The sequence below is a fragment of the Fundulus heteroclitus genome, unplaced genomic scaffold, assembly GCF_011125445.2.
Source record: "Fundulus heteroclitus isolate FHET01 unplaced genomic scaffold, MU-UCD_Fhet_4.1 scaffold_700, whole genome shotgun sequence".
NCBI lineage: Eukaryota > Metazoa > Chordata > Actinopteri > Cyprinodontiformes > Fundulidae > Fundulus > Fundulus heteroclitus.
In genome coordinates, this window is record NW_023397144.1 from 30905 (window position 1) to 55225 (window position 24321).

General features: G+C 39.4%; 1 protein-coding gene across 1 annotated transcript; it reads left to right on the forward strand.

The window, feature by feature from the left end:
• Nucleotides 1-30: 30 nt before the first annotated feature.
• Nucleotides 31-23569, forward strand: LOC105918138 (5-hydroxytryptamine (serotonin) receptor 5A, genome duplicate b). Its single transcript, XM_012853154.3, has 3 exons — nt 31-432; nt 7948-8728; nt 21561-23569. Exons 2-3 carry the CDS (start codon nt 8021-8023, stop codon nt 21891-21893), a joined length of 1041 nt encoding a protein of 346 aa, XP_012708608.1. The 5' UTR covers nt 31-432; nt 7948-8020; the 3' UTR covers nt 21894-23569.
• Nucleotides 23570-24321: the final 752 nt, after the last annotated feature.

Below are 24321 nucleotides of genomic sequence, written 5' to 3' on the forward strand. Positions count from 1 at the left end.
ATCCTGCAGCAACCTCTAATCACTGCACGGTCAGCCTAATTAGAAACGGGGAACCTATCCGAGACGCTCTGTGGAATAAGATAAATCTCCCCGCTTCGTTCTGCGCGTTGGAGGAAAATAAAAAAGTTGTGTTAAGGTGAAGATCACGGCCAAACAAGTCTCCTCACCCAAACCAGAAAACGTGGCGTTTATCGCTTAATTGGAGCCATCCCTCCTTCTCCTCCTCCACCACCCCCCCTCCTTCAGCTCTCTCCGTGGTTCATTCCTGCCGCTCTGTATCCTCCGGAGCGAGCGAGGCGCGTTTCCACCGTCATCCACACGCTGAGCCGGGGCGGTTCAGTCGCCGCGCTGAAACAACGGCAACGTGAATATGGATGAAGAGATCGGGACCGAGGTTCTGGGAACTGCTCTGTGCTGAACTGTTAACGGGGGGTGAGTTATATTTTAAATTCACCGAGTGACGACACGAGTTTTCCTTTCCAACAAGACGCGGAAAACGGTGTTTTCTGACTATGTTGGATGAAAAGTGAATTCCTCAGATGCGGCGTAACAAGTGTCTTCGGTCGGAGGTCATTGTGTTTGTAGATGCACGTTCAAATGTTAGAGTTGTGATTCTGGATTGCAATGCTTTTAATTTATTCTGCAAAATATAAGTTATTTTAGACATGCATTCAGGAAAGCACGCAGACTGGAAAAGATGCGCGTTGCGTTGTTTTGCAAATTGGCTCTGCTGTGCCACATTTAAAAAGTGCGGCTTTTCTTTCCCTCTTTTTTTGGCATTTTCTTTTGCGGTTTCAACACAAGTCAGAGGACACATCTCAACACATCCCCTCCCTTTCATCAGCAAATGTCAGCCTCAGAGATACTCTCCTCCAGGAAATTGTGCAACAGCTGAGCAGACAACAGTTTTCCTAATGAAGATCTTTGCAAAAAGAAAATGTCATTCGCGCTGGTGCAGTTTTAATCACAAGCCTGGCTGTGAGACTGCGTTTGGACCCCAAATGTGAAATGAAAATGAGATGTCACATTTGCTATTTACCTACATGGCTCCCTCAGCTGACAAACTCTGCAAAAAGTATTTTTTTTTTCCATCTGCAAACTAGTACCTTGAAGAGAGAAAAACACAGGAGGAAATTGAATAAAGGAGAGATAATCACAGTGGTGGCAAATCTTTTTTTTTTTTTGTTTTTTTGCTTTTTTGTTGAGATAATTACACTTGAATCCAGAAGCGAATGGCTGCAAACAAAAAGGATTCACAAAAAATGTCCAAAAAGAGACATGCTCCTGCAAGTTTTCTAACAGCATTGTGTGTGTTGAGCCCTGAAAGGGTTTAAGCTCTTGATGGGTTACCCTTTTATATCATAATCCTGTACATGCTTCAGCATAAACCCATTAGCACCTCTTTCCTCCTACTAAACGGCAGACGTGGACACCTTTGCATAGCTAATGAGATCCTAAACACAATCCATTTATGTCAGCTAAAAATCCCCAGGAGGGTTTCGCCCGAGAGCCAGCTGGTTCTTTCCAAATGCGAAGCAATCTATCTGCTGCACCTTGACTTCAGTGGCTGTCAGGCCAGTCGGGGTCTTTCTCTCCACTCCTCTCACACATGTGTACGTACCCCTCTGTGTGTTTTCCCCGCATCCTTAAATCTTGAGTGTTTGCCTTCTGCAAAGCACGTGGCAGCTGCCCATCCTGACACCTGCTCCTGCCTCTGTAAAGTTCTTGCAAGATTGCTTTTCTGAATGCATGCATGCTTTATCGCCTTTCCCCCCTCTACACAGCTGTCCCATCTCACGGCCAGTTATTGGGCGCGATAATGAAAGAGGGCAGGAGAAGGAGTGCAGGGGTTAGTCGTGTGTTGAAGTCTGAGATCAGAGGATATGGATTGTGATGTGGAGACGCAATGCAACATGCCACTTGCTTGCTTTTTCACTTGTGTTATTGTGTTACAAAAAAATGCATTTTGCTGGGACTTAATGTGCTAGACCAACACAATATAGTGCATAATTGTGAAGTGGAAGGAAAATGATACATGGTTTATCATTTTTCTTTTTACTAATTAAAACCTGAAAGGCTAGCTACTCGTTTGTATTCAATCCCCCTGAGTCGATTTATAATACAATATAATCATCTTTGTCTGCAACTGTTTTGGGGTGTATCTAGTATACCAGCTGTGCGTGTTTAGTGACTGATTATGTTGCATAGTCTTCCATGCAAAATAGCTCAGTATCGGTGGAAGGAGAGTGCCTGAAACCCATATTTTAAATCTTTCCACAGATACTTAATTAGTTTTATGTCTGGACTTTGACTGGGCCATTCTAACACAAGTATTTGAGCTTGACCACACAGCTATAGGGTCTCTATGTTTAGGGTTCTTGTTTGTTGCCTGATATCGTCTAACAGACCTCTGAGGCCTTCACAGAACAGCTGAATTTATTCTTTAAATTACAGGTCAACATCAATTGAGTGACCTTTGAAAGCAGTGGGTTGCACCGGATTTTTTCTCGGTCTTTCGAATAAATATAGATAAAGGTGGCTGAACAAATACAGATAAGCCTAAAATTGTTCATACCCCTGGCAGATTCTTTCTTGTGTTTTTACTGTCTGGTGATATTGAACTTAACCCTGGCCCAAATAATGTCTGTTTTAGTACTCCAAGTGATTTCAAATCTAGGTCAGGACTTGAAGTTGTTCACCTTAATGTCAGGAGTTTGCTACCCAAACTAGATCAAGTAAAAACATATGGGCTAATTCATCTCACTGATATACTAGTTCTGTCAGAAACTTGGCTAAAGAAATCCATTACGGATAGAGAGACTGCCATCCAAGGTTATAATGAATTTCTGTGTGACTGTCCTAAAAAGGGTGGTGGCATTACGATATTATGTCAAGCAGAAATTTCATGTTACTGTTCAGTCATGTATTTCCTTAAGTAGACAGTTTGTATTTCAAGCTTTGAAGCAAAACATTTCCATAGGCCATTTTAATCTGGAGAGACAAACACAGACAAAAAGAGGCAATTAGAGTGATTTACTGATAGAAATTAGAAAAGTTCTTTGGTGCTCGGACCCCGGCAGACGACGTGAAAGCTGTGAATGTCTGAGCTTGGATGTTCATTTTTCTCCAAAACCTCGACTTGAATTCACTCACGTTCAGGAAACAGCTTCAGTAAAGTGCGTTGAACATAGTCTCAAATTGGGGTTAAAATTGCATAATACTTCCCCATAAAATGAACTTCAGCCACTCTTCTGTGATTCTTTCATCCTTCAGGACTAAGTGGAAACTTCCATCTGTTTTTGAGCACCCTCGGACATAACAGCTCCCCCTTTTTCATAGCCACCCCCTGGTCAAGTGGAGTAGTCAGACATGCTAGCGTCACTCACGCCATTATATTAGCCGGCTGGTGTATCAGCTGGGGGAAGAAAAGGAGGGGAAGGGGATGGGAGTTTGACGGTTGTTTCCTTGATGGTGTGCTCTAATTGGAGAACATGAACTACGTAGAAAGATAAACTCTTCTCTGATTTGTCCGTTTGTGAGCAAAGAAAGAAAAACTGATCACACATGAGCTGAGCCTTTGGCCCCCACTCTTGACATTCACAAGACCTCATCAGTGCACCACAGATCATATTATACCCCCAAATCCAGAGAAAGATTTCATTTATTGTCATAGCCCCTTTAAAACACATTAACAATTTGGATTCTAAGCTAAAAGTTAAATTGGGATTCTGATTTGTTTATTTATTCAGAAACAAAAGGTTTCTCACACCACCTCAGAAGGCACCTGATTACTTCAACCATTCTCTCACTGATGGATTATGGAGATCTTCTATTCATGAACAGCCAGCATTTGAAACAAATGGACGCTGTATATTATTGTGCCCTGCATTCTCTCACTGGGTAGGTTTTATCTTTAAATGCATCCTTGGGCATCTTTATATATACTTATGCTCACTTATGTCTAGAGCTGTTACCCATTATGGCCTTTATGGGCATTGCGCTCTCAGGACAAAAAAAAAAAAAAAGGCTTTTAAATCTTCTGCCCCTGCTACCTGGAATGACACACAGAAGGATTTAAAAGTTATCATCTCTTGTTACTTTGGGGCAATAAAAATAAATTTTAAAGGACAGATACACTAGATCATTTGACTTCAGTAACTCTCTTAATGTTTAGTTATGTGATGCCTCCTGGTTATATGTTTTGTATTTTTGATTTGCTGTACGTTTTCTGTCGTCGTCTTGGCCAGGTCACTCTTGAAAAAGAGGTTTTAATCCCAGTGAGTTACCTTCCTGGTTAAATAAAGGATGCAAACATACATACAATTAAAGTAGTCTTTTTAACTTGGTCAACATGTTTCTTCTGAGTGAATAGTCAAATAGCAAAGGTGCAATCAATTTTAGCAAGCCCTCACGTGGAGAACCTAGTCCACGCTTTCATCACAGTTCGTCTTGACTACTGTACTGCACTGTATACAGGCATTAGCCAGACCTCTCTTGCCCATCTGCAGCTTGTGCAGAACTCCGCTGCTCGCTTGCTAACGCAGACCCGTAGGCGTGAGCATATCACTCTTCTCCTAGCGTCCCATCACTGGCTCCCTGTGCACTACAGAATACATTTTAAGCGTTTGTTATTTGTTTTTTAAATGTTTGAACCACGTTCCTCCACAATATTTATCTGAGCTGCCTCAGCCTTACTGCGTGGCCCGATCCCTAAGTCAGTGGTTCCCCAACCCTGGTCCTCAAGTACTCCTGCCCTGCCTATTTTAGATGTGTCTCTGATTCACTTGATTCACTTGATTGCATGACCTCCTCAGCAGCCACGCAGGCTCCATCCGAATACCCTTAATAATAGCTTCTAGCTCCTGTTCTTTGACCTTTCATGGGGTCAACAGTAAGAACTCTATCCTGGGGAGGAAAGGAACTTCTGGCTGCTGTGCCAAATTCAGACAGCCTTAAACTCTAACGTCATTACGTGATGGAAACGGACATGGATGATTCAAGTCAAATCCGGGCCTACAGCTTTCCGAAAATGAACTACAAAGTGTGCGCTCTCTTCTCTCTGGACATTTTCGCTGATTTCCGTGAGGTGGCTGTGCTGATACGTCATGTCACGCAAATAATTGTGGTATAACCAAAGGGTAAGGTAAGGGACGTCACAGGGTTCCTAGGCACAACTAGCTGCGGTATGGAGCATACAGGCTACTTTTCTTACCTCCTTTCTTACAGACTGCAGTATTCGGACAGCACTATCATGGCGACAGCTGACACACTTCCGACAGGTATTCGGATTGAGCCGTAGGCTGCTAAAGCCTCTTAATCACTCATAAATCAGATGTGTGCCAGCATGGAGACACCTAAAACATGCAGAATAGAGGTACTTGACCAGGTTTGGGAACCGCTACCTTAGATCAGCTGATGCTGACAGTCTCTGAAACTAGGCTGAAACTCAGAGGTGACAGAGCATTTGCTGTTCCCAAGTTCTGGAATAAATTACCACCGAGTATCAGACAGGCCTCCTCTTTTCCTGTTTTAAATCTCTTTAAAAAAACACACTTATTTCTTGGCTTTTAATACACTGTGATCTTGTTGTGTATGTCACTATAAAATACTCCTGCTGTGAACCTGGCTTTTGGCTTTTGATGTTGTGTGTTTTGTATGTTTTTAACTTATTTTCCTGACATATTCTTGTCTTAATGTACCACCCCTGTGGTTTTTAAAATGTGCTATAGAAATAAAGCTGATTGATTTGAATAGAATATGGATGTGAAAAAAAAAACAATTCCTTTGTTTGACTTTCCTTTCACGTAAAAGAGAATGCCCAAAATTATACCTGCTGATTGCAAATTGTAAGTGCCCGGGATATTTCAAGGTTCTGCACACTCACACACACACACCATTCCAAACAGCAAACACTGCTCTAAACCATCCTGATTGCATTGATCATTTGTGAAGAGCAATTTTCATCAAATTAACAGGTTAAAAAAAATGATGAGCTCTCTATAGTTGTTTTCTGAAAAGTCATGGCTAAAACAAAGGAACTCAGTGAGGGAAAGTGGCTGCTCAAAACCCAGGCTTTAGCTACAAGGCATTATCTGAATGACTTCAAGTTCCAGAGCTTCTGTATAGTTACTCAAAAATACAGTATAAGTCCTTCCACTCTGCAAGATCTCAGAGGATGTGGTTGGAAATCAACACACACACACACACACACACACACAGTTAAACATGGGGGGTGGTAATATAACGTTGAGGTGTATTCCCACACCTCAACAATATTGAAGCATGTAATGTGACAAAATGTATAAAATGTTTGGTGGGGGGGGGGGGGTAACTTTTTTTCAAGCTTTATTTTTGTCTACAAATGATGAAGAAATGTGTCTTGTACCCATCACACTTCATTGATGATGCGCATCACAGAGAGAAAATCCATCTGATTAAACCTTTTGGTTGAATAAAGCTATGAGAAATAAAGATTTTGACCAAAAGCTCTGTTGGGTTTATGTTTCAGGAGTAACGTGTTTATTCGCTAGACATCCTTGAAGACTTTCATTGATCTTTTCTTTTACACTTGATCAATGTCCTTAGTAAGATTATGGCATTCCAGGCTGCCCGCTTGTTTATTCTACTAATGGAAAGATATCACCCAAATTAATTTGCCTAGAATGAACAATTGAGATTCAGAGTAGATCAAAACCTGATAACATCATCTTGACCCCCACTCCCGAATGTCACACAAGGAAGCATGCAAAATTAATGCTTCTATAAAATATTTAAAAATATGTGTATAACTCAACTGTGGGGGTTAAGGTCAAGCAATAAAAAAAAGTGTTCTTAGTTTTCTCAAACTGCCTGAGAGAAACGTTTGAAGCTAGAATATTTTAAAGCATGTGAAATCCTTCAAACATTACATCTATAAATAATAAGTTGTGATTAATTTTTAAAATTAGTATCCTGAAGGATTGTTAAAGCATACATGTATGGATATGTTTTCCAAAACAGTGTGCATGAAATTATTCTTGCTTCTAGGGATGAGCGTGTGTGTTTTTAGTTATTCTAACAATTCATTCAGTTTAGTTTTTTTCTACGTTGGTTAAAGGGTTTAGGAACGAAACAAAAAATAAAGATCAATAACAGAGTAAGGGGAGGGTATCATATGTCAGACAGTAGCAGTAACACTGGTTTGAAATGTACTGTTTTTACAATGTTGAATGTCACACTGTGCAGATTTTAGAGCTGGTCGACCGGCCTTCGGCAAGTGTGTTGACTCGGTTGGCATGTCACTGTTTTTTTGCTCCTTCTTGGCTCAAAACTGGAACAATACCATGTTGTAATAACACCTCTATAAAGCAGATTACACTTCCTAGCAAAGTAAAGTATAAGCATTTCTTAAGCATACAGCAAAACATGCTGATGAGATAGGTTTGTGTGTGTGTGTGTGTATATATATATATATATATATATATATATATATATATATATATATATATATATATATATATATATATATATAATGAAAAATAAATCTGCAACAAAGACTGTCCATTGTGCAACACAGGTTTGCTTTTCATGCAAATCAAAGCGCAGCAGTGTGATGATGAAACTGAATATTTATGGTCTTTTTTTTTTTTTCACCGAGCCAGAGATGTTACCATGAGTGCTTCTGAGCCTTTTTAACGGCAGATGAAATTGCACTTGAAAAGTTGTAGGCAGGTTGCTTGACTGCTGTAATGAGAGACTCGAGTGCATTTTTCCATTGTGAGCAAATCACTAAACTACCTCTCTTGCTAGAGACACAATGATGCACCGCAGTGCATTTTAAAACTAGTGTGAAAACAAGCAGTAAACGCAACACATTAAATAGATATTCTCATCTTTAACCTTCATTTGCATCCCTGCCACTTGAATTAGATTGAATCACTGTCCCCCTTTCTGTCTCCTTTTGTGCAGAATGCCTCAGCTGCCCGCAGACATTTTCTCTGAATCCTCCTGGTCCTTGGCTGCGGGGTCGTGAGCAGCTACCATGACGTTCAGCAACTCCAGCTCGCTGACAGCCAACCTCAGTGGGGCTCTGGATGGCTACGACTCCGGGGGAAACCTTTACCTGCCATTTTCCGTTTTCAGCGTGCTCACTCTCACTTTGCTGGTAATGCTGGTGGTGGCCACCTTCCTGTGGAACCTGCTGGTGCTGGTGACCATCCTGAGGGTGAGGACATTCCACCGGGTGCCCCACAACCTGGTGGCCTCCATGGCCATCTCGGATGTGATGGTGGCCGCGCTGGTTATGCCGCTTAGCCTGGTCCACGAGCTGAACGGCAGGCTGTGGAAACTCGGACGCGTGCTCTGTCAGGTGTGGATCTCGTTCGACGTGCTCTGCTGCACGGCCAGCATCTGGAACGTGACAGCCATAGCGCTGGACCGCTACTGGTCCATCACCAGGCACCTGGAGTACACGCTCAAGACTCGAAAAAAGATCTCCAACGTGATGATTGCGCTCACGTGGCTGCTGTCGTCCATAATCTCCCTTTCGCCACTCTTTGGCTGGGGGGAGACGTACTCAGAAGGGATGAAGTGTCAAGTGAGCCAGGAGCCATCCTACACCATCTTCTCCACCTTTGGGGCATTTTATCTCCCACTTTGCGTGGTTCTGTTTGTCTACTGGAAGATCTACAAAGCTGCCAAGTTTCGCATTGGCTCTCGCAAGACGAACACAATCACACCCATGGCTGAGGTGATTATGCTTTTTCCTTATTTTATTACGCTCTCTTTACAACCACTTATGCTTATGCAGTTTCATGCAAAAATACAGTGAAACAACCATTTACCCTTTTCTACATAACACTTAATGACTGTTACCAACCTTAGTGTATTTAATTGAGATGTTATGTGACAGACTAAAACAAAAGGCATGTTTTAGCCATGGGATATTGATCATTTTTGCTTGAAACTGGTTTCTCCCAAACCTTTCATTTCCCCTGGTCATTTTCTTGTGACCATTTCTGCTTGCTGAGGAGGTAACTCGCCCTAATGCAGTAGTGTCGATCGAGATCTTACTCATCATCAACAGAGTGGGGAATAGGGCTGGGTATCATCTAGGATGAGCCGATTCGATTGATTTGACTCCAATATCGATATTTATTGCTTTCAAATTAATGATCAAAGTCATTCAATCAACAAAACCAGCCAAATATTATATTTATGTTCAATTTATTGAACGCTGATATATTAACAGGAAAATAAAGTGCATTTGGTTCAGTGCATTTAACATATCACAGAAACCCAAAATGTGTCCAAACGTCTGATTTTAGGTACGAAGGAGCTTCTAAAATCCTGTCGGCCGTTCCGCAAATTCGTCTCACATGCACTTCCTCGCTGTGAACAGTAATGGTGCGCTGTAATAACGCCCCCTAGTGGTTGGGAGGTATATCGATACTGAAAGCCAGAATATGAATATTAAATAATTTTTAAAAACATCGATATTAATCTTTGTATCGATTTTTATGCACAGCCCTAGTGGGTAAGTGGCTCTATTTTTTTTTCCATTTCCTGCCATAAAAGTAAAAAAAATGAGTCATTTGCAGTAACACCTCTTTATAACTTGAAAAGAGTCACTATAACATGCAATTAAAGGTACCAATGTAACTAATTTAGAAGGTAATTCACAGACATAGCCGTCACTGTTGTGTTGCTTTAAGCATCTCAGCAGGGGAGAGATGAGAGCGGCCAAGTGTTTTAGCCATAAACCTTCCAATGATAATTTTACATCGTTAACACTTTGTCTCTGATGTTGGAAGATTTCAAATTAGTTTCAGTTTGTAATGTTCACACATATATACTAAATAAAGCATGACTTGCAAACACAGCGGTCTCTATCCATCTGTGGGGTTGTTTTTATTTTCCTGTGTATCAGAACCTAAATGGTTAAAAACCATAAAATATTACTTTTACTGAAGAATATTTTCACTCTGTCCTGACAGACAACTGTAAAGGGATGTCAGTGACTTAAGAACATGCAAAGTTGAGTGAAAGCATAAGCTTTAGATGAGTTTAAAATGAGGTCACTGAAATATAATGTTGAAAAATTCAACCAGATTGAAATGCTCATCACTAACCCTCCACAAAACACTAAATGAAAAAAAAGCACATCTCACCAACCGGGCCCCTTTTCTGGGTCAAATTTCAACCCTGGCGATCATCATAATACCCTGAAAAGTGCAGTGGAGGTGCTGGAAGGTGGAAAAACATTGGTAGCGCATATTTACGAACTGAAAGGTTAATAATTCATGTTTTTTAGACATTTTCACTAAAGTCTGAGAAGTGTGGCATGCAGTTGTATTTATAGAGTACATTGAAGTGTTCAGTAACAAAATGAAACAAACTTGATGGGTATAGATATAGAAATTGTTTTGCAAGGCACTGAATTATCTGCATTATGGTCACATTTAACCTTAATCAAACATGTGTATCATCTTCTCATCAGTAATCGGGAAAGTACACAAGTAGCTGATGTGTGAGCATACGGAAAATAATTGAAGTCATCCTGCTCATCACCCGCAGCCTGTTGATGTGCGTAGGCTGAGAGCTGGAGGCTATAAATAATGTCTTAGCATCATTAATAAGGGCCTGCACCTTCCAAGCTTCGCTGTTTAGCTAATTAGCACAAATATAAGTCTGGATTTGTCCCCCGTTACATGAGCAACTATTTAATCAGGGAGGTTCCTGCTGGGAAAATTGAGCCAACCCCTAATTTGCATCCTACATTTGAGAGGAAACCTAAAAAGAATCATTGGTATTGATTACATTTATTCATTGGGTAAAGGTTTTTTCCTCGTACCTAAATGTCATGTTTTTAAAAATTCTATGAACTGAAAATGTATCAACAGAATTTTTTTTTTAAATACCCCAATGGTCATTTTCCCTTGCTGTAATTTGTTTCTCTTGTGTTTGCTTTTCTTTTGTTGTTTTGCCTTTTGTTGTGTAGCTTCGGTATCAGCTTACCCCAAAATAAAAGATCGTGGTCAAGGACTAAATAAATTTGCCTCATCACTAAATGAATTACGTTCGCTGGGATTTTATTACCTTCCTTTTTTTCATTAATTGTGGTATCAATCTCGGAGCAACAGCAGTTATAGGTAATAGGTTTTCTTAGTGTTTTCCACAGAGTGCTGTTTGATTATTCGTCTCGGTAAAAAAAAAAAAAAAATCTGCTCCTATCATTCCAACCATATACTGCAAACCTTCCATTTGAGCTGTGATATGAGCAGTGGAATCCGAGGAAATAAGCCCTCTGCTCTCGCACATCAATACGCCCACTCAGACATTAAGACACAGGCACACATAAAGACATTGCAGCAGAAACATGGCGTATTAATAGGTATGATGCGCGCCTTCCTGACCTAGATGCACAAATAACTCTCAGAGGCCATAAAATGGATCATTTCTTAAAGCAATAGAGCAAAGTGCAAATATGCAGAGGAATGCATCCACCTGGAGCTCTGAGCTCATAATTTTTATCATACCAGCTACACGTTTTTTTGCTTCCGAATTGTTTTGGTCATTTGCACAAGACAAATGATGATGCTCACAAACATCTTGAGTCTTGTTTTTGTTTTTTCCTCACCCCCGGAGCAGTCCCAATACAGCTCTAGGATTAGTATCTGTTTATTCTCTCAAGTTTAAAGAATCTTTTATTTCTATAACAATAGCTTTCCATTAGCTTGATGTGAATTGAAGTTTCTGCTGACTGCCTGGTGATGGCAGTGCTCCCGCTGCTTCTGGCTGTTGTTCGGCCAAATGTAGCATCTGCGCCGCAAAACTCAACAGCTGTTCCTGTCATACAATGGCTTTCACATAGATTGAATTAAGAAGCATGACTTGGCAGGATTTGAAGCAGAACCCGGGCCCTTTTTTCATTGCTCACAGATTATCACACGTGTCATAGAAGATGGTAATTGACGATCGCTCGGATTCCCTTGATGTATTTGAATGCACAATATAAAAAACATCAAGTTGTCCCAAAGTCTACTTATGATTTTGGTTGGACAGCCTTGGTCAGAAGGAATTGCTGTCAATTTCACCATCTTTCATCCATCAAAGAAACTAAAACCGTCTACATCAGAACTAGTATTTATAATAATTTTGGACTGCTTACTCGCCCACTAAATAATCTTACATCGCAAGATCTACGTCTTGCATAACAGGGATGTCCCTGTCCGTGTTGTCTCACCAGAGCTCGCCAGTTGCAGTTGTCTTGGGTCTGGTCCCCTGTGTCTTTGATGTTGATTCCCAAAAATTGTTTGTCTTCAATAATGATGTCCGCCTTTCTGGTGCCATTTAGCACTTTGTTGCTGGTGACTGTTGGATGAAATAAGAGGATGTAATGTGAGGGCTCTTTAGGAGACTACTGAAGAGTGGGAGCAAAACATCAGATGCAAGGCTGGATGGCAAGCTGGTGGATGTGTTCTTGCAGCTGATGCTAACTAATGTTTGTGATGGTCCTGAAATACCTGTTGTCAAAGACTTTTTTTTTTGTGGCCAGTTTCTTGTTCAAAGGTTAGGATTTTGTTACAAAAAGCCAAATCCTGGATCTATGGAGAGGATTGCTGCATAAAAACTGTGCAGCTGTTTTTCATATGGGAGATGGAGTAGGAGCTGAGAGAGCTTCCAGACAAAAAGAATGAACTTTAGGTAACCTAGCTGGAAGAGGCTCATCTTGTTAACAAACCCATGCAGGCAGGTTAGAAAGTGCCTCATGCACTATGCTACATTTCTTTATTTCTGCGTAAAGCTTCGTGTGGAATTCCCTCAGGTTTGTGTCCAGTGAGTCCAGTCCAGGTGTTTGACCCAAGAAAAGGACTTTATACATGCCCTGAGAAAATTATTCTGATGGGGATGATTTACACACACACACACACACATATATATTATATATATATATATATATATATATATATATATATATATATATATATATATATATATATATATATATATATATATAAAATCATAAAAGTCAAAGTGATACCATTGGCATAACCTTCATCTAAACATCTGAGTCAGACTAATTATTTTAGGACTTCAGTCATGTATAGGAATATATATATATGAAAGTGTTTTTTTACTGCCTCTTTTTCATGTATACGACCCCTGCAGATGTGACCTTTATTCTGTTTGATTTCTTTTTCACATCACGAACAGAAATGTATCTCCAGTTTTTCAGAGAGAGAGAAATGTATGTTATAGTTCAGTGCCTGCTGAGATAAAGACCTTTAAGTTTAATAAGCTTCAGCCAGTTTCTTTGTGTCCTGAACAAAGGAACCCTGAATTAAAAACCTATAAAGTTGAACCATTGTATTATTTTATAGCTTTACCTCTTCTTATTGATTATCACGTAGTTACATGAATGGAATGTTTTCTTAAAGGAAGAGAAAATGCTTCTTGATATATTTAAAGTGGACTAATTTTTGAAGTTTTGGTTTGATGGACCTTGGAGGATTTTTAAGAGTCTTGTTTGATCAAATATCTGCTCATTAAGGGATGGATATTTGAATGCCAATCTAGGGTTAGTAGAGAATCCCACACATTATTCCGGTATTGTTTCTGCTACTAATTGGAGCAAAGTTTTGTGACTAGAAGGGAGCAACCTTTTTAAAGCATTTCACCTTGATGCCACACAAATTAAAAGTTTTATTACAAACCTTTTACTAAGCCTGGTGTTCAAACCTCTGGGCGCAGCACTTAGCGAATAAAACGGTTTGTTGTTTTGAGACTTCCTGACCCAGGGTGGTCTTGACACCCCTGCATAGCTGAGCGCGTGCAATGAGAGCAAATAAGGAGTGAGTGAAGCTTCCAGAGGGACATGGCTTGGTAATATTTCTGTTTTCAGACAGTAATGAGATTAAGTGGAGATATTTCAACAATGTTCAGTGCCTAAGCAGTTGGATGATTAAGGGTACTTTCACAGCAGCACCGATATGTCAGCTTTAAATGGACCAAAGTTTGTTTCCTTGGGTGGATCCCTTCGACAAAGTCCGATCTCTAGTGCAAAAACAAACTAGGTCCACCAAAAAACGTGGATCTCGGTTGGCCTACATTTGAACCATAGTGCCGTTTACTTACTGTTGGAATAAAGCAGGAAAATGTGACCCAAAGGAAAGAAGAGTCGTAGGATGTGTGGATATATGCGATCAGAAAACGTTTAAATCGTATCACTACTTTGCTTGGCACATGCGTTACTTTCTTTGGCTGCATTGCTCCATTTGTCTCATGTATTCAGATGCAGCTCGCCTGCTGCGGATACTGGGCAGCTTCTTATGCTAGCATCCCAAGTGAGCAGCTGCTTTAACTGCAAGACCTGCACTCTTCAATTCTTATCACTACAAGTAGATTGTCCTTCTTTATTGTTATTCTTAATATTTGTTATACATAATATATGTTTATTTAATGATTTATCAGCACTTTAATTTCACTGTAAGCTCATAATGATGATCTCATAAGCTTTAGCTGATGTTTACTTTATCTGTGGTGTTATCATAAACTTTTTTTAAAGGTATGATACGAGTCTTTTTTTGGTAAGGTCTTGCATTTATCAGATTGATTAAGTAATAGACAAATATACATACGAGGCTGATAAATTGGTTGTAAAGTAGTTTAATATTGTGCTAATATCCTGTACTCAATAAGATGTACCCAAGAAACGGCATGATTTTTATCATACTGTTGTAGTCTTAGTTCAGTAGCAAGCAACCACTGATTTTTATTATGTTAGATTTTTCCTCTTAAATCGTTATTAATATGTTAATGTACATGCTGCGTTTTCTCAGTGGATGTTAATAATAAAATACAAAAAAGCTTCTCTTATTCATGAGGCCAGTTTTTAACTTGGCAGAAAAGTACATTTCATGATTTAGGGAATTCTGATTATTAAGTGATCACACCGATTGGATTTTTGATAGCCAGTGAGAAGTTAGTTTGTGGACATTAAAACCATCTGAAGTAGCTGATGCTCACTGCAGTATACAACGACACGGTAAATAAATATATATTCAAATATTATTCAGATCACATAAAGAACCAATAATAACTGTAGCTTTTGAAATGCACTCCCACAAAAACAAAATTAGCATTTTAACACACATCAATGGAAAGAGATTGACTCCAGAAAAGGTTTTCATTTTGCATCCATTTCTTATTGGGAACATTATGAAGTTATGCACAGAATCAATTTTCTAAGATTACATTTGTTTCTTTTTTTATTTACTCATATTTATATTTTTTGCTTCATTACAATTTATATATTCTGATAGCCCAAGTTGTGCTGTGGAAGAAGATGCATACGACTCGCTCGAAGTAACCGTGCAGAGGCTGCAATAGCATTATTTTCCAAGGACAGCTGGCATTCTTCTGACATGCTTTTTTTATTCCTTTCCATTTCAAAAAGCTATAAAAATTAAATGAAAGATACACAAGCAAAAACTTTATTATGCTCAATCTGTTAATTAACAGATGGGAAGCTCCATATTATATTTACATCTATATTATTATTCGTTATTTTTGACAAGTACATGTCATTTAAATCCCATACTAAACAACTTTCCAGGGTTTCTTTTTTCACCTCCAGAATATTGTGACATTAGAAACATTCTGTCCAGGGGTGATGCTGAAAAACTATTCCACGCATTTGGTACTTCAAGGCTGGACTATTGTAATTCTTTACTATCAGGAAGTCCACAAAATGCAGTTCAAAGTCTTCAGCTGATCCAAAATGCTGCAGCGAGAGTTCTGATGAAAATCAACAAAAGGGATCATATTTCTCCAATTTTAACTTCCCTTCATTGGCTTCCTGTTAAATCAAGAATTGAATTTAAAATCCTCCATCTCACATATAAAGCCCTTAATAATCAAGCTCCATCATACATCAGATTTGATTACCACAAATGTTCTTAACAGAGCACTTTGTCTACTGGTGGATCTTAGAGTCTCTAAAAGTAGGGACCACCTCCCAGTTTTGGTTCATGAGGCAGACACTCTGTCTACTTTTAAGACTAATCTTAAAACTTTCCTTTTTGACAAAGCTTATAGTTAGAGTGTCTCATGTTACCCTGAGCTACCTCTATAGTCATGCTGCTATAGGCTTAGGCTGCTGGAGGACATCAGGGCACTAAGATCTATTTCTCTCACTCTGCTGAGTTCTACTGTTCTCCAATTTTTCATTATTTTATGTTATTTCAAATTTTAACTTTTAGTTCTCTCTGTCTTTTCTCTTCTTAGTAGGTACATCTGGTCTAGCGTTCTGTTTAGCTGTGACACCATCCAGGGGGGCAGATTGTCTGCCATTACTCTCTCTAACATAGAAAGGATTCCTGGATCAGTACTTCTGTGCTCTTTTTGTACGTTTGCTCTGTCGTCTCAGACTCCCAATCGGTCGTGGCAGACTGACCTGGTTCTGCTGAAGGTTTCTTCCAGTATAAGGGGACTTTTGCTCTCTACCGTCGCTACATGCATGCTCAGTATTATGAATTGCTGCTAAATCAACAAGAATAATTTATATTAGCAAGTCATGCATTTGTTATACATGCTCTCTCACATTCTGGTAGGATTTAATTGCTCTAAAATATTATTGTTGTCTATCTACAGTTTTCTCGCAGCAGAAGGTAATTGGGTCCAAAAAAAAGTAATTTCAAGCTAATGCTACAAATGCAGTCTAATGAAGGGGATTTAACAAAACTCGGACACCTGTTGTCAAACCTCCACTTTATGTGGCTGCTACATAAAAACAGCTAATTATCAGTAAAAGAACACATTTCTTACTTTATAAGCTTTATGCCCATAAACAGCACCTGCTCTCCCAGCAGTGAACTGACTGTCGACTCTGCTCAAGCTATCTATCAAAGCCGGGAGATTAACCGTGGTATGTTTTCGTCTCTCTGCTGGTTGGTGTTCCTGCCCTTAGAACCGATATTTCACTTGTTTCATAATCTAGGTGTAAAAGTGTTTCCAACAGAGAGGTTGTTTTTAGTAGGCGAGGAGATCTCTATCCTCTCTACGTCTGTTTACTTTCACAGGACTCACTTTTCCTGCAGAGAAGATCTTTGTTGCAAAAGTGCTGCTAAATCCTTTTAATGTGTTGTTGATAAGCAGCCGTGCATCCGTTTGATATTGCCAGTAAAAAAAAAGCATTATTTTTAATCAAGCAAACAATCTGTTCTTTGTTTAATGTGGGAGCTTTTCAGATGGTGTGGTTCTAGACAACATGTCACCCTACATGTATGATACTGCCTTCTTGTTCAGTTTTCCTTCTGAAGAAACCAAAAAAAAAAAATAACCTAGTTTAGATTTTTTTATATTTCATAATTCATTATGAAATATAAATTCATTCATATTTCATAAGATTTTAAGGTTCTCTACCTCTAAAATATGCGGAGAACTGCATATTTTAGGAAAAAAAGCAACTTTTCTTTCTTTGGAATTAAATTAGACCATTTTAATTAAAAATATTCCTTACCGTTTTCTTCATCAGATCTTTGACGGTATCTTGAGAGACTAGAGAACAAGCACTAATCATTGCTGTCTTTTGTAAGGAAAAGACAGTCTATTTATCTTTTGGACCTCATTAGTATTGTTTATTTGTAGATCCAGTTCCCGTCATTAGTTTTCTGTTCATTATGATGTTAGGCAGGAAATTGGGACTGAAATAGGAACAAGAATAAACTTCTGTTTGTTCTCAGTTTAGTTGGTGTATTTTATCCATTTATCATGTATTCTGCTCCCTTCCTGTCTCTGTTAGATCACTGCCCTCTCTCCCATTGTCCTGCCCTCAGCCTAATTACCTTCACTATTATCACCTGTGTTAATTGCTCCACCTGCTGTTCCTTCTGTCTTCTCCACTATTTAGTCAGCCAGTTTAGCCACACTCTGTCAGGTCCCTGTTCTGGTCCATTTCTAATCTCTTTCCTCATCCAAGTTTTGCATGCCTACCTGTAAGTCCTTGTTATTGATTTATCATTAAAATACTCATTTCAATTTGCGACTCCCGAGCTCTTGCCTGCAATCTGGTGGTCCATCACCTCCAACTACAAACCTGACACCTTTTACATTTAAAACAAGCAATAAACAGGGCTTTAGTGGCACAAAGTGTGCTATTTATAGAATTTAAACGGCCTTTTCTGTTCCTTTACAGTTAAAAACAGGTAACAAAGATAGGATGGACTTTTTAAGCTCTCTCCTTACCTTATTTTGAAGTGCTAGCAACCAGAAGTCTTTCAGCTGAGGTGGAAAAAGGAGAAAGTATGTCTCTAAATACAACTTTTGGATCAAAATGTATCACTTTCAAATATTGTATAATTCCCGATTGCATCTGAAAAAAATCCATTACATAAATCATTGTATTATCTATCCGAAATTACCCTCTGTCCTGTCTCAGTCCATTGCTGTAGTATGCGAGTAAGTAACACAGCGCCACTTTACGATTTGCATATGCATGTTCGTTCATGTCGCGACACAGGCTTCATAGCCTGAGTCACAGTGTGAACGATTAACGGCCTGAAGCCGGGGCGTTAGTCATTCGCGCTGCATGAATGAAGCAGCAGTACAGTAGTGAAGTCGGAGGGTGAGGCCGCCGTTATATTTTTAATTAAGGCAGGAACTCCACACCGGAGGTGTCCGACAATTCTTCTTCATGTGATGAGTTACTTGTTCTTAGCCAAACGAGAGAAATAAAAAAAATAAATAAATAAAAAAAAAAGAATTGGATTTTAATTGTCATCATATGAGTGTGAAATAGTGTCTAAGGTGTATGCTATTTTATAATACTATCATGGAACATAAAGTCTGTTTTCTGCTCGACTCGAAATACCGTTTAGGCTTAGCTCAGTTGCATTGATTTTGTGCGTTTCAGAACTTTATTGTCAAAAATACAGATGATCAAGTGCACACATTATGTTTGCAAACAGCAGCCAGGGATCTCTTACATAAAATAAAAATATTGAAAATGAAGTACAAATTAAAGGTTTGTATCGCCCTATAGTTAAAGTAAAATACTTTAACAAAAAAGATAGCTGACCTCAACTGAACTGAAATATGAACAAATCAGTTAATGAAGTGATTTGGTTCAGTTCATTTCATCGTGAATGCTTCGTTCTTTTGAATGGCTAACTCATGAACGACACAACACTAATGTGCCAATAATAATAGAGGCAAACGACATAAAGCTCACTGCCAAAGTTGGTTATCTTGTTGGCAGTGTTGCAGCTGTAATGCAAACAACCCTTGACAACATTACACATCTGAAAAGCAGGGTAATCAGTCACAGGAGGCTGCCTCTTTAAAATTCACAGCTGTTTACCTAAACAGAGAGGATGGAAAGGAGGCGGCGTATACATTTATTTGGAGGTGTTTCACTTGCTCTAGAAATAACAGCATTCGGAAGAGCTGTTCAACAGGTCATAAATGTTGTCATTCAATGTTAACTTCTTTTTTCTTTTAAAACTGTAGTCAGTATCATGAGGCCCAGCTTTGTTGAGTGTCTCTCAGTCCTAAGCATTTAGAATTTCTTGAGGTTCTTCATGGGGAATAGTGTCTGTGAGAGCAAAAATTATGGTATGCCTTTCTTCTTTGTCATTGATTTTCTAAAACTCTGACAGTGTGTGCCATAAGCCTCAATATTAATACAAATAAAAGCTTCAACTATATTACTCTGTGTGTATTAATTTTTATATATAAATTTCACTTCTGGAATTGCTGAAATAATTAAACATTAAAGATGCCCGTGTGCGCAGGGGCAAAAAACGCTACCAATGTGTGGAGGCCTCACTTCTCAATGTGGTTGTAGAGCATTCCAGTCCCGACCTTCTTTCAACCCATTTCCTGTCTAGGAACTGTCAATTCAAGGCTGCAAGAACCACGAAACTAAGAGATGCACCTTTATATCTTTTTATACATAATACAATTGGTAAATATAGTAAACTAATGGGACAAAAAAATTATGTAATTCCATCACATCGTTCAGGAGCACATATTATGTCAAATCCTTTTTTTTAAGCCCTCAAATACATTTTGTTGTGTACTTGGAGTCTCTGGGAGTGCAGAAAGTTTAATGTAGTCTGTCCAGATGTTGCATAGATATCTGCATATTCTGTTTGGGTCATATTCTTGTAGAAGTTCAGTTTTCTATTATATTTTTGAACAATTATTTTACATTAGTCACTGCAGGGTTACTAAACAAGGCCATGGACTTCTGGCTAGCCGAGTTTGTGAAGCCGCTGTTTTTATTTGTTGCTGTGATTTTTGGGGAGTGGTGGTCTAGTGGTTAGATCCCGGAGGTTCTGAGTTCAACTCTCACAGAATGCTACTCTGGGTCCCTGAGCAAGACCCTTAACCCCAGACTGCTCCCCGGGCGCCCACAGTGGCAGCCCACTGCTCCCCAAGGGGATGGGTTAAGATGCAGAGGTGAATTTCTCTATTGTGAGATCAATAAAGTTCTAATCATTATTAATTATTTTGTAGCCCGAGCCATGGAAGCCCAAGCTACAAGTGGATAAGTCAACGGGGTGGCGTTGAATGCTCTGTGACCTGGAGGGGATGAAATGCCTCATTTAGATTTAAAGATGCAGCACCAAAATGACTTCTTCTCAGATGTCCATCAGAATTGTAGCAAGAGAGGGGCTGTGCAGTTCCGCTTTATGTAGACCACAATTGCATTATTTCAATGTGAAAAAGAATGATCTAAAAGCTCGATATGTCCCCTTTTGAAGAAGGTCCATGTTAAATAACCATCTTAAGGTTTTAGTCTCATTTTATGCTACATTTGTGTAATTCCAGATTTTAGTAAACAAAGCACACTGTCTCTAACTGGAGGGTCAGAAACTTTCTTTGGCCTTTTTAAATATGCAGCATAGTCTATGCTGTTTCACGTGCTTAGTCAAATGTGGATTTTTGTTTTTATCTTCCTTTTTTTGAGTTTAACTGTTTTGAGTTAATCCAATCCTCACTGCTTATCTGTGAAGGTTAAAAATCCACAAGTGTTACCCTCAAAAATCCATTTTAGGGTGACTGTCTTATTTTTTAGAGCTATGCCTTTATATAATATGCGGTTAAATAATGTGACCTTTTAAACTACCAGCTATTTTTTTTACACCTTTCCCTTTATTTTCAAACTTCCTTCTGCAGCGACCCGTTTCTTCAACAGTTGGCCGACTGCTTTCCGTTGTCTACATTTTCAATTGTTGACCTGAACATATTCATCTAATTTGACTACAGAGTGGTTGAGTTTCCCTCTCTTAGTGTGGGTTCCTGGTTAAGTGACACAAAGAACACAACTGTGTGGTCGTGATGTACTCCGTTGATTTCAATTCTGCTGGTTTTTAAGAAATAGGATTTACTCTCACAAAAGCTTTGACCTTCACAATGTGACCAAGTAAAAGGAAGTCTATCAGCCTTCAGTTGTGCAAGGCGACAAATTAGACAAAAGGAAATCGGAAAATGAATGCTAATAGCTTCTTCTTTTTTTCTACTCCTCCACAGTAAGGATGTCAAGTGAAGTCTCTGGTTTTGTCCTGTGCTCCTAGGTAAAGGAGGAAGCCCAACAGCCACAGATGGTGTTCACCGTTCGCCACGCAACCGTGACCTTCCAGACAGATGGGGACACATGGCGGGAGCAGAAGGAGAAAAAGGCAGCCCTTATGGTCGGCATTTTGATCGGCGTGTTTGTGCTTTGCTGGATCCCTTTCTTTATCACCGAGCTCATTGTGCCACTCTGCTCCTGTGACATCCCACCAATTTGGAAAAGCGTTTTTCTTTGGCTGGGCTACTCAAATTCCTTTTTTAACCCGCTCATATACACTGCCTTCAACAAGAACTACAACAACGCCCTAAGGAACCTCTTCTCCCGACAGCGCTGAGCCGATCTGTGCACTTGGCCGTTGTGCTACACCGGTTCACACAGTGTTACCAGCCTCCCCCCCAACCAGACTGGAGCGTCTATCACTTTATCATCTCATTAATTGGTTGATAACCAGAGACTGTGTCTGGACAAACTTTGCTGTGCATCAGTTTTGTCGGTGTCAATGAGTTTTGTACATTAAGACTGAGACCAAACGTCTTTTTGCCTTTTTGAATTTCTGTTTTTGCTTTTTTTTGTCTTACATATATGTTTTAGAACATCAAACATGGGTAAATGCTAAAATAGAGTACATAAAGTACTGACTCTATAGAAAAAAAAAAAGTAACCACCCACCTTGTTAACTCATTAACTCTGATCAACCACAGTTCAATTCCACTAGCCACGGTCGGGTCTAATTTATGCCAGAACGGTAGAGTCGATGAATCACAACAATAGAACCTGTCTGACAACATCAAGTAGGCTGAAAGATCTCAAAAGCAACAAATCACTGCAAATACATTTTAGAACAGATGAAGAAAAAGCCCGTATTAACGTCTGTTCTTCTAGAAAGGGTTTCAAATCCATTTCTAAGACTTTGTGACTCCAGGCAAGCGCAGAGAGAGCCATAGTCCACAGATAGACAAACAGTGGTGAGGCTTTCTTGGAATGGTTGGTGTAGCATAGAGGGACCCCTCAGTGGTGGTGATGTTCCAGGTTCAGGCCATACACAGCGTCAATGTAGCTAGATAATCAGTAAGCCAGGATGCTCTTGCAAAGCACTTTGTGACACCTATCTGTGAAAAGGGCTACATAAATAAACTTTTACTAACTCACTTATTTTTCCAATAAGGGTTGAAAGTCCAAAAGGTTTTTGAGGTCTTAGAGTTTGAATTGGTTGACTGAAAAGTTGCCTAAGGTACATTTGTTACTCTAGTCAAATACCTTTTTTCTGATCATTAGAAGTCGACTTTTTTGTGGTTTGTCTTTGTGTGAGTTCAGTGTATTGTTTATGTTGTCAGAAAATACCTGTAAATATAGACTGTTTTCTTTTTTTCACGTACGAGCTGGTAGCCATTCCTCCATTTGAGATAGAAACAATGTACAGTTCTAAAAATACTCTAATTCCTGATCTTTTGTAAAACAAATGTAAATGTATATCAGTTAGTTGTTCGATGGGAAAAGAAAATAATGCACATCAGATTGATAATTAGATTGTTTAATTAATTAGTAGTGGAATGTGAGACTGATTTATCCAATAAATTGTATAGTAGTGATCAAAAATAGCATCGAGCATCACTATACTGGCCAATTAAAATCCATACCGCAAAAGTGCATTAACAGACCCCAAAACAACCCAAAATGATGTCTAATTCCATGTTCATGGTTCAACAAGAGGAAAGAAGCTGGTCAAAATGGAAGCTATGGGAAAGCTGTGGCAAAAATGACTGCTGACCAAAAGGAACACAAAAGCCCATCTTACATTTGTTAAAATAATCTTGAGGATATTTTGGAAACAATAATCTTCGGCCTGATGGGACAAAAGTGGAACATTTTGAAAAGACTGTGCTCCACTACATCTGATACAAAACAAACAAAATTTCAGGAAAACAACATTATACCAACAGTTTAACATACTGATGCCGCAGTGGTCAACGTTTGCTTTGACTATTGATTATGTGGATTATGCTCTAGAAAATCTAGAGAATTTCTAGTCATCAGTTTGGGTCCTTATGCTGTTACATTTGTCCTCAGAAGTCAGAATTTCCGACCTCCGAGTCGGAAAGTTTAACTGGAACGGCCCCTAAGATCAGAAATCTGAGTCGGAAAGTCTGCAGGAAGACCATACCGGACTTCCTCATTCAAGATGGCTGCTACTTACGGCAACATTCAGTAAAACGTCTTACTATGATTGTTTTAAGCAGTTCTTTATTTTTTTTATGTAACATTTAGTCAGCCATACATGTACCACTTTTCAGTTGTCATAAGACAGGATGTTACGAGGGGAAAAAAACACGTAAAAAAGTGTTATTGTCATCATCATTTTAACGACAGTGGCCACAGTAAGTGGTCTGTACTTGTATAGTACAGCGTTATAAAGTCCAGAGGATCCCAAAGCACACTACATTCACAAACATTCAAACGCTGACAGTGGTGAGCTACATTGTAGCCACAGCTGACCTAGGGCAGACTGACAGAAGCAAGGCTGCCATACTGGGCCCTCTGACCATTGCCAGCAGGCAAAGCATGGTAAGTGTCTTGCTCAGGGACACAATGACTAAAACGGTCATGGGATGGGGTTGAACCGGCCACCCGCCGGTTACACGATGAACTCCCTAGCTCCTGCATCGCTGTCTCCCCATAGAGGCCAAATGAACAATTAAGATTTGACGGCTATTTTTGTTTAGTGTTTCTTGTTCAGTTGAGCTGTTCTGCAAAAACAGAAACAT

What these genes read in the sequence shown, in the direction of transcription:
- LOC105918138 (XM_012853154.3), top strand. Translation starts at nt 8,021, where the DNA reads ATGACGTTCAGCAACTCCAGCTCGCTGACAGCCAACCTCAGTGGGGCT. An exon ending in CAATCACACCCATGGCTGAG is followed by an intron (nt 8,729 to 21,560) that starts GTGATTATGCTT and finishes CTGTGCTCCTAG; the next exon opens with GTAAAGGAGGAAGCCCAACA.